The 11,304-nt window shown below is 40.4% G+C and overlaps 1 protein-coding gene across 10 annotated transcripts in view; it reads right to left on the minus strand.

Moving 5' to 3' along the window:
* PTPRZ1 (protein tyrosine phosphatase receptor type Z1) overlaps window positions 1-10,995 on the minus strand; it is a 139,995-nt gene extending 129,000 nt beyond the window's left edge. For all 10 annotated transcript variants that reach the window (XM_083831003.1, XM_083831002.1, XM_083831010.1 and 7 more), the window contains exon 1: window positions 10,680-10,995. In XM_083831003.1, coding sequence (XP_083687129.1) covers window positions 10,680-10,737 — 58 coding nt within the window. In that variant the 5' untranslated portion in view covers window positions 10,738-10,995. The remainder of the gene's footprint in view (window positions 1-10,679) is intronic.
* Window positions 10,996-11,304: the final 309 nt, after the last annotated feature.

The raw sequence follows: 11,304 nt of genomic DNA on the forward strand, positions 1-11,304 counted from the left end.
CTGATTTAGCTGAACCTGTCTTCTTCCATTCAGCATGTCAATAAGGGCGTTTTTAATTTGCTCTAAATTGCACTTACAATTTGTTTTCATATGATGTATCTCTTTTGCCATTGCAAACATTTAAAGAGTTGCAAAAGCTAATCAGATTAGATCATTTAGCGTGTGCACATATTCCTAATGAACAACACGTATTGATTTCTGCTGGCATCTTTCCCTCCATGAGTATAGCCACTCAGACAAATCTTTAGCAGATTGGATGGCACAGTCTTATCACCTCTCACAGAAAGGCTGGAATTTCCCATACAGTGAAGACTATTGCTACATGGAAACATACTTAGCATTATAAATTCCACAGCTGATGGTACAAATCAGGAAAGACTCAAAAATATTGAGGCCTAAAGGACAGCTTCCCAAAATCTTTTTGTGTGGATGTGTCTTTCACCAATGGATTAAACGAACAATTTCTACTCTGGGGTGTTTTTAAGTATTCCTGAATGAAATCCATTGAATATAATACATGTCTTATACAGCATGTAAAATTTACAAAATGCCAGAATTTGCCAATGTATCCTTTTTTCAACCCCCTTATGCACTTCAGTAAAGCTTTTCAGCATATGATTCTCATTCTGAACTTCGCCATGGAAGCCCTTACCCTTCCAGTCTACAACGGCAGGTTCTGCTTTCTTGGGGCCTCCCATTAACAGTGTTTACATTACACTGATTGATTTGGGAAAAGCAGCCCACTTCTGAGGCAGACTGCAACTGTCCTGAATTAGAAAAGAATTAGTAAAACATAAAAAAAAAGAAAAAAAAAAAAAAAAAGGAAATGACTTGCACCAGCACGCTATGGATATTTATTTATGGTAAAATCCCACTTCTACTGCACTGACTCATTTTACTTGTCTCTGAGGCATCTGAGCCAGCCTGGGTTTCATGGGGTGGCTCTATAGGATGGGTGGACACCAGCAACTGAGGAATCTCCTTTCCCCTTCATTTCCTTCAGCCTTATCGCTTGATAAAGTGACAACACTGCCAGTTCTTAAAGATGCTCTAGTAGCTCATATCTTAATTAAATCCCTACCTCCTAAAGTCATACAATGACAAGAGATTTCAAATAGCTTTCTTACACAGTGGTTGTACAAATATTTCAAATGGCAAACTGTTAACAAACTGTTTCTCTTTGTTTGTTTGTTTGGATAGTGTTTGTTTTTGGATAGATTGACGATGTTTAATTCCCAGCGTAGTCTGAAATGCTGAGTGGTACTCGAGACATGGGTGACCCCTCAGTCCCCAGTACCTCAGCTTACAAATGTGTCAGTCTGGAGCGAGGAAAGGCCGTTTGCTGTTGCTTCAGCCATGGGCAGCTGGCTGGCACAGCCACATGCATGCTGCTCAGCTTTCTCATCTAGCACATTTGAAACAATAAGATGGTACTCACTCAAAGTGACTCTGAGGTCACTGATGCAGTTCTATTCCTATCTAGTTTCTATTGCAGGAGCTGCAGGAGCTTGAAGAAATGCATGGAGCTCAATTCTGAAAAAAAAAATAGGTTGTCTTTTTGCTCCCATTGTTTGCATTGGAAAGACTTTCTAAAAATCTCATTAATTTAATGGGTAGGATCCTTCTTCAGATTTTCAATTTAAATTTGCACAGGGCCAGTTTGCACTTTTTTTTTTTTTTTTTCCTCAGCACTATGCCATAAATTGAATAGTTCTTTTGGATCTTTTTATTCCTGATGCTCATCCAGGATATATTCAAGCACAGTTCTACTGATATGAGCAGATAACTCCAGTATGATCTGTGTACCTACAGTGATACAAACCTAAGGTGTGTAAAAAAAAGATAACTTGCTTCCTTGGGATTTTTTCTGCAACAAGCTACCATTGCAAGATAAATGAAATGCAAAGCTACTGTCTAAAAATCAAAGGAAATTACAAAGAAAGAGGTTGGCACAGGCCATACAGGAGTCATCCTGATCTCAAAGCAGATGATGGGTTGTGTGCTGACCGCACCATGTACCATGAAACATCCCACACACCTAACTGCATGCTCCAGTGCGCTTGGGGGGAGAATTCTGCAGCCTGTCTGTCAGGAAATCCAAACCTGCCAAGTCCCAGCCACACACATCTACCACCGCAAGATGTACAAAAGGAAATTATAGAAACAAATGACATACACTTGGAATATCTTTTTTCCAAATATCTTGAAACAGATATAACACAATTGGTCAGTTTGGGGATGGAGCTAGAAGACAAACTGCCTGGAGTAATATCAGTTCACTTTTATAAAGCCAGCTGTTACTCTGATCATTAGCTATTTAGTCCAAGGAAGCAGCTGTTTTTCTTTCTGGGAACTTCATTTAAAATCATGGGGTCTCACATATAAAGCCAGCACAGAAACAAGTCTCTCTCTCTCTCTCAAACACTGATTTTCAAGGCTTCATTTCCCCTCAAAATACTGGCTTTACCTTTCAAAAAGCTTTCAGTTTCTTCTACATAAGCTGCCCCTGCAGAGCACCAGAATTTTTTATTTTCCAAGGCTTTGACAGATTTTGAAAAATAGCAGCATATTTCAACAAGTAGTTTTGAAGAATTACAATGCAAAACAGCCTAAATCTCAATGAATTCAAAATGAATTTCCTAATAAAATTAGGAAATTTTAAATGATTTTTTTTTGTGAAATTCTGTTAGGTCATTTACAGAAACATTGATCTTCATTCTTCAAGATAACTTTGATTTCATTTATTTTTATTCAAAATCCTTTATTTACAGCATTTTGAAGACCGTATTTGTAATGCTATTTCCATACACTAACAGTACTCTAGATATCTCTTATTTCACCCTTTCCGATGCTATTATTTAATCAAGTCTTCATTGCTTTTACTGTTATCCTATCTCAGCCAACAGATAAATAAGCAAGTGAAGATGGATACCTCTTCAAACGATACCTGCTTTAATCCTCAGGTAATCTAGTATGTAGTAGAAATCTTTTGGCAATGAGGATTAGAATTCAGAGCCAGAGTGCAAACAGATATACCTCCCCTAAAACTCTTAATGAAATCTCCCACTAGTCAGGTGAGCAGTCCTAATATCTTCAGAAGGAATACTTAACTCAGTAACCCCTGGATACTCACACACCCATGGGCTTGTACCAGCCTTTGAAAAGCAGAAGCCCCTGTAGAACATCTAAGATAGTGTTACACTTGTTATGGGGTTTTCCTTCCCAATATAAATATTATATATATATATATTAAAGACAGGAATGTACATATAAACTGAATGGTTATGGAACTAGAACAAATGATCAGCACTTATAAAACAAGAAAAAAAGAAAACCACCCTTTAGAGCACTGTATTAACCCATCTGATGGAGGAGTGATGGATGGAGTGTATATTGAGTTTAAAGGAGTAAATCTTATTTACATTTAGTGTACTAAAACAGAAAATTAAATTACTGAATGCTATCTGCAAAGTAGGATCTCTAAAATTTCTACATCACACAGAGAATTTTCTACGCAACTAAAGTCTATAAGTTTAGAGAAATATCTTCAGCACCTTTGCAAAATAGTGAATTAGTTCATCATGTGAGACATAAAGGGCTGCAGGAGAAAAACATATATATATACCTTTTGTGTCTCTCTAGATGCTATAGAAATCTAGAGAAGTAAATATTGCTTGTTATATGCTAAGTAGACGAGCCATGTCTAGCCCACCTTTTAGCTGCTGAATCTGAAGCTGCAGCATAAGCTATGTATTCAGGAGACCTGGCAAAAGCCCAGATGTGAGACAGCATTTAGCTGAATTACCTAGCTGTTAGGCACCTGATGTAGGCTCCAGAACCTTGAAGTTCAGACTCCTACACTGTCTTTAGGTGAACTGGGAAAATTGCAGTGCAGTAACAAGCAAGTCAGCGCAATAATGAGCTACTGCCTTGTCCAAAGGGCATTCAGCTGCCCAGAACAGCTAATGTAAATTGCTGAGTAGGTGGAAACATATCTGAGATTTGTTCTTTGAGATGTTGGGTCCTTCAGAAGTGCAACCTAGAATCTACTCCCAAGAGCGTCTGTAACTTGCAAAGAAATGAGGAAAAAGTTTCAAGAACACAACTGGAAAAAAGGCAGTGGTGGTGATTTATACATTGTATCCAGCAAGAATGAAATGAAATAATGAAATACAGAGTGGAAGCAGGGATAATGTCTCACATTTCCTCTCTTGCTGTACTATCCTACTGATGCAGAGACCTGTCTCCAAAAGCCTGAAGCAGATGCTTAAGGAACAGTAAGAAAAATGCAAACTTTTGTGATATGTTTGAAAAATCTCTTTCCAAACTCTCCCAAGCTCTATTTCCAGCTCCACAAAAAATCTGAAATGGATGTGGTTTCCACCCGATTCGCAGCCCTCAGTAGATTTCACTTCAAGATCTTGTCCAGTACTTCCTCAAAACTTTTTGCTCTCACAGCAACCTACAGCAGAGATTCACAAATCTATCACCTTTTGAAGGAAGAACCATCAATTTACTTTATGTTATTTCATTTCCTTTTTAAATTTGGCTCCTACAGCCTTCATTTGTTGTCCCCTTGCACTTATATTAGAAGAGTCAGTGAAGAATCTATTCCCATCTACTCTCTTTATCTCATGAGATTAGGATGCGCTATAAAACAAACTCTTTAGTTGTCTTTGTTCTCAACAGGGAACTTAGCTTATCTAGTCATTCATGAAAATAAATACATGTGATCTTCCCCACTGATATTCTTTTACTCTTTTCCAAGTCTACTGTGCCCTTTAAGAAACGAGGGGAACATGAGCATACACAAGATTTAAGAAGTGGGTTAGCTGTGACTTTATGCGGTGGCATAACTGATATCATTCTCCCTATGCTTTCCCTGTAATTCCTAGAATTTGACTTTTTTTTTTTTTTAAAGACAAAATTCTTTAGCTTAAACAAAAGCATGAAGAGCTTCTCATCTGACAAAACCTGGTGTTTGGAGATGGAATATTTAGGTAAAAACCCCTTTAGCTCTGAACAGGTCTTCCCTCTAGAACGTATTTCCTTGGTAAAATACTTAATCGCTGGGCATCACCATGAGAAGACAGAGTCAACACCTTGTCCTTTTTCTTAAACAGAAATAGCAGCAGATCAAGACACCTGATCTTATCAGGACATAATTAGGGAAGCCTTATTGATTTAGGGATGGGGAAAGTCATCTGAAATCATATTTGGTTTTGGATCCCAGTTAAAGTTAGGAAAGAACGATGGACTGAGAAGTAAACAATCAGGTCACTTAAAGGCATACGCAGAAGAGGAATTCCCCCTGCCAGAAAACTTCCCTGGAAGACCCTGAAGTTACTAGCTGAGTTAGTAAACTTCTTAATTAAAATTGTGGATTCAGGAATCTGAGTTCCACTGGCATCCTACTTTCAGTGCTGAGCTTTCTTTACCAGATGTAGCATAGTGTTTTTGTCGTCCATGGGACTTTTACCAGAATAAGGACTTCTGAAACTAGCTAATTTAAACAACAGCTCCTGGAGTCTTTTATTAGGAATGAAGCATATTAGTTGCTAGGGTGAAATGTAGCTACTTCTGATGGAACAAAGAACACCTAAGTCTAACTATGGTTCAGAAGAGGGAAGCAATAGGAGCTTCTGAGAAGCATGCCTCGGCTATAATACTTCACAATGCTTTAAAGCCTGTACTTTAACCAGAGAGTCTCGCAATAACGGCCTGTAAAGAAAAAAATTATATATATATATACACATCCCTATTTAATTTCTAAAATCTCCACTGAATCATTCATTTCCACCTGAGCTTCAAGACTGAATTGACTGACACTGGTATTTCGTATTCAACAAGCAACCTGGACCATACCTTCCCTCAAAAGTACTTCACTGCCAGCAGTTCCTCCACAACCTGTTGGAGCCAAGTTTCTTTTACAGACTCCTTGGAAAAAAATATCTTTAATTTAGTGGATTCTGTTTATTTAATACTTTAATTCCTTTTCTTTCTGTTGATTTATCTTTCTAATGCAGAAACTTTGACTTGTATTGAAAAAGGTAACTTTTGTCTTTATGGGAAAAGCAGCTTATTGAATAGCCAAAGGATGTCTCATACAGGAAAGCCGCATAAATGGTGCATGAAGCTGTAAGAATCGCACTGTTAAATGGGAGAAGGGGGCTCCGGAACTGCTGCAGACTTCCTGGCCCTAAGGGGAATACTGAGAAGCTCTGCATGTTTGAAGAGGAATTGAAATTGTCAGCGAAAGAACAGAATCTGTTCACCCTTAAATTCCTAATTAGAGAACTCATAGTGGGAAGTGACCACTTAGATGATGAGCAAAGAAAATGAAGGAAATTGCCTTCCTTAAGAAACAGCAAGTGCCTAAATTCATAAATGATCATCCTGATTTGTAATCCAGATTATAGCCAGAAAAGTTTCAAATTGGCACAGTAATTTTTTATATTTCATTTAATTTCTCTCCAGAAAGGAGTATATTTAGGGGTGAAGTAATGACAAATATAATTTAGAAATCTTTCCTTATATGCTGTATAGATTAAACACTGGAAATTACAGCTTTATTTTAGATATGCTCCATAGACTTGTGTGGGTTACAGTGATGTTATTTTTTTAACTGTCATTAATTTCTGCACGACTTTTCATACCTGTCAGTATTTGAACCTAAACCAAATCCATACAGTATATATGGATTTCAATATATATAATTCTCAATGGTACATACATACAGAACATATATATGATTAAAATGGATACTTAAACAGTCTTCAGATTCCTGTTTTGTTTTAGCCTCATGTTTTATATGTAGGACTAAATTTCTCCGTAAGAACCATGCATCATCATCCAAAGGAATATTGTCTTAATTGTAAAATATGCTAAAGCATTAAAAATAAAGTACAGTAATATTACCTTGCTATAATTGAGTCTGAATTATGCCAAATACCTGGCCTACAAAATTGCTGTCAAAAAAAAAAAAAAAAAAAAAAGAGAGATTAGAGCTAATAAGAAGGCTCTGATCCCTTATTCATTTAACAGTCTAAGGGATTATTGAACCTAAATGTGCGTTCATGAGAATGAACAGCAAGCATGATCAGATTTAGAAATCTAAGCCTTAGTTGGAGCCATCCAATAAAGAGCAGAGAAGTTGCTAAGTTGCTTTTCTTGTTGGTAGTGAGATGTATGCTGTCTGCTAGTGTGGAAATACAGTCCGGATGTCCGCTGTATAATAAAAACTAGAATACTTAGAGAAACTTTACTACTTTTCTTGTGAATAAAGACATGGTACTGGAATGCCAGAAACAAGCCAAAAATGAGAGATTTTCTCTAGAGAGTGAAAAATTAAAGTGAAACACAGCTAATTAAACAATTCATAGAGTTTAATTAGCTGCCTTTTGAAAGGCAAAATGCTGGCTGAGGTCAGACAGTGATAGTAATAAGGTGTAGATGAGCTAATTTGGGTGAGACTTTTTACATTATTTGGGGAAATTACCCATACATTTTCCTAGTGAGAGCAGGGAATATTTTTTTAAGTCTTGCCTAAATATTTACATCTCTTTGATTCAAATTTAGCCACAATTATAATGTAATTTGTTAAAACATGTTCCTTTTTCTATTAACATTTTCTTGCCTACACAGATTCATAAATAGCCTACTTATCGAAAAGACTCCAGATATTTTTCCTAAAGCACAATGAGACAAAAGCTACAAAAAGGACATACCCCATTGACTTTAAGTAGGTTATACGGAACACATCAGTAAGCCAGGGCAGAATTTCAAAGACTATTTTCAGCCTGAAATATAGGTTGAATAGATGTAATTACACATTCATATACTCTTCATATACTCATATACTTCTCATTCTCATTTAAAAGGAAAATGTAAAAAACAAGTGGATTGTCCACACAGTTTCTTTTTTTTTTTTTTTAATTTAGGAACAGAAAAAAACTTCATAGCAAATCTCTTTCTAAATACACAGAACTGTTCACAAATAATCACACAGGACTTCTCATGTGCCCTTACTTGTGCCTGAATAGCATCTTACTCCACAAGTAGTTCCATTGAAGTTCGCTGAATGGCACTCACTGAGAATACTCGGATAATACCCTGCTCCATATATAATTACATCAGTACTTGGCTTCAGTAGCACTGTGGAGGAAGGTGCTATTCATATCTCAGCAGGGTTATTAGAACCAAGCCCCTAAGCATTTCTTCAATAATACAGAGAACGAACTGTCACTGTCTTGTCATTCCCAAAGGAACTTTTTGCCTCAGTCTCCTCTAATAGTTTTTTCATCAGAGAGGTTGATTTGGCTTTCTTGTCTTTTCTAAACTCATATGAGACTGAGATTTTCCTGCTGAACCTCCCAGAGGCAATAGCAAAACTCCCAAACAGATTCACTGGAAAGAACCTCCTGTACAGCTCTCTACATGACCTGCTGAAAACTCAACAGCATGTTTTGAAACTACAGGCAGACGAGGCCAGGATCGACATGTTGCTTTGCCTCCAGCTAGCAAGCACAGTCTCCAGAAAGCAAAGGCAGATTGCCATGCTCTTCAGCAATGCCCCACTCAGAGAGCCCTGGTTGTGATGTGACATGGTGTCTTCTGTATCAGAGATGCGTAACGGTAAGAGCCAACCTGTCTGACCCAGTTCTCTCTCACCAAGCCCTAGGAGCCACCATTTATTTCATTTTTTATGAGAAAACAAAAGAAAGCAATGTCAATATTCTAATCAAATGTTTAATCCTATGAACTAATCCTATCAGATGAAAGCATATTTACTTAAGGAGAGATACTCAAGGAGGAACATATTCAAATGAAATCTAACTAAATCTGCCTAATAACCTGTACAGGGTGTTCACTTTTGGGAACAATCATGCCATTGAACACACTGAGGAGCCTAGCTTGTGAGACTTCAGAACGAGCCACCATTGAGACCAAATCACACATCACATCTAGAAAGGGTGTCCCTTCAGGTCAGGTCTGAAACCAATAGCCTGTCGGTCCAGTGGGGGGGGGGGAAAAAAAAGTAGCTGCAGCTTGTATTATACCTCATGTGTGAGTAAGAACACTGTGTTTTCCAATAGTGACAGAACCTTTAAATTAATGATTATAATATCCACATGCACACCAAGTATTTGAATATTACACTATACAAAAACACCTAATCTCTAAAAAAGAATAAGATGAAATTATTAACAAAACAGAAGTTTCATTAGTAAAGCTATGTTTGTGTCCTGCATTGCTTACGGTGTGCTAGGATCATTTGAACATGAAAGTCAGTCTCCAAAAGGGAATCATGCTGTATTGTGCTATGATCATAACACAATATGCTGATCCATACTCACACATTTTCGTATACCTCCATACATATATACAGACACCTGGTAATTTTGTCCCTTGAATAGTCCTAAGAGTACATCTGATCTTAGGAAACAGGCTGGCAGGATAAGAAAGATGATTTGAAAACTCTCCAAAAGTTTTAAGATAAGTCACTCTTTACCAAACCAGTACGAGAGAAGCATTTCAGCTTAAGTACCCTGTTTTTAGAAATAGGTAAGTTTAAAAGTGACTTTAAAATGTTACCAATGCAAGGATCACACATTTTAGTTTAAGGTCAGTTAAATTCGAATTTATAGTCGAAATATTTCACTGAACTTTCAGACAGGGGGTAAAAACGTTTTTCAGAAGTAATTTCTGCCAACGAGTAGAACTCCGCACAGTCTTGCTTTCACTCTCAGTCACCTAACCCCGATCTTTGTTTATAGAGCTTCATGGTTTCAGAAGCAGCACCACCTATTGGGTGGAAAATGTAGGTTAGCGTCTACTTTATCACGAGAGACCTATTGTAAAACTGGTTTTATATATCATGGGCTGAAGTTTTTAAGTTCCTCATGCTTAAATACAAGCGATCAACTAGTATTTTCTAGTGATCTATTTGACAGACGTGTATAAGTTCAAAGCAAGCATTCAGTACAATACCAACCCCATCACTTAAGCTCCTAATATTTATTTGGCAAAGTATTTAAGACAGCACTTCTAGCAGCATCAAGTGACTCACGCTGGTTGTAACAACAGCGAACAACAGAGCACTGCATGATTTTATGAGGCACTCCAGTTGCACAGATCTCAATGAGCTGAAAATTAATTTGGTTACATAAGTAGTCCTCCTAAAATCTATATATGAATCCATACTCTATATGGAAGCCATGTCCTGTGTGAATGAATGAATTATATTTGGCTTTTCAAGGCAGCTTTATCTCGTTTGAGGGCAATCGTTGACGCTGCCAGTTCTTGGAGAACAAATCTTTTGATTTTTTTTTTTTGGACTGAAATTTTGCACCCGTCCCCGGTTCTCTTCCAAGCGGATCGTGCGAGGGGCAAAGTCAGACTTGGTGCCCCACGCGGGGCAGCCCGGTGCCTGCCGGCGGCTCCCCCGGTCCCTCTCGCCACCCGTGGGTGAGGACCCCTCCGGGGGGGCTCAGTGGGAGCGGAGCTGCGGGAGGTACCGGGGACCCCGCATCCCGGGACGGGAGAAGCGGTGCCACGCGTGGGGCGGCGGCGCGTTCCCACGGCCGGGGCTGACGCCGGGAGCGCTCAGCACCAGGGATCGGAGCGGGCAGAAAAGTTGGTCGCAAACCCCGGGGTTAATTCACGGAAATCGCACTCACCCACTCTGAGGATACAGACGAGCTGGATGCAGGCAACCAAGCGCCCTAGAATGAGCATGTCCAAAACCGTCCTTTTCCCCCCCTCCCTGCCTGTCCGTCCGTCCGTCCGGCTGCCTCAGCCTCCTGCCCTGCTGCCCGCCGGCTCGCCCAGCCGCACCTCTCCCCACCGGTGTGGGGGGGGAGCCGGCAAAGCTCCGCTCCGCTCCGCGGCCGCGCCCGGCGGCCGCCCCCAGGGCGCGGGCGGGCGGGGACGAGCTGCGGGGGGGGGGGGGGGGGGGGGGGGAGCCGCGGCTTCAGCGCATCGCGGAGCGGCCGCGGGTGCCTGCGGGGGGGAGCGTGCGGGGCGCGGGTGCGGATGCTCGGGAGGCTGCGGGTGCGTGCGCGGAAAGGGGAGAAGCTCGGGGGGGGGGGGGGTGTAAAGGGGAAGGGGGGGTAAAGGGGAGGCGGGGACCGCGCTCTGCTGGGCGGGCGCGCACGTGTGCGCGCGGGGGAGTGCGCGTGCCCGTGCGCGGGGGGGGGATGCGAGCGCGTGGGTGCCGGAGCGAGCGCGGCGGGGGGGTGGGAGGGGGCTGCTCCCACCTCTATCCCCCACCACCTCCATCGCACCCCCCAGCAGAAGGGATCC

This window comes from Anser anser (assembly GCF_964211835.1).
Source record: "Anser anser genome assembly, chromosome: 1".
In the NCBI taxonomy this organism is placed as follows: Eukaryota; Metazoa; Chordata; class Aves; order Anseriformes; family Anatidae; genus Anser; species Anser anser.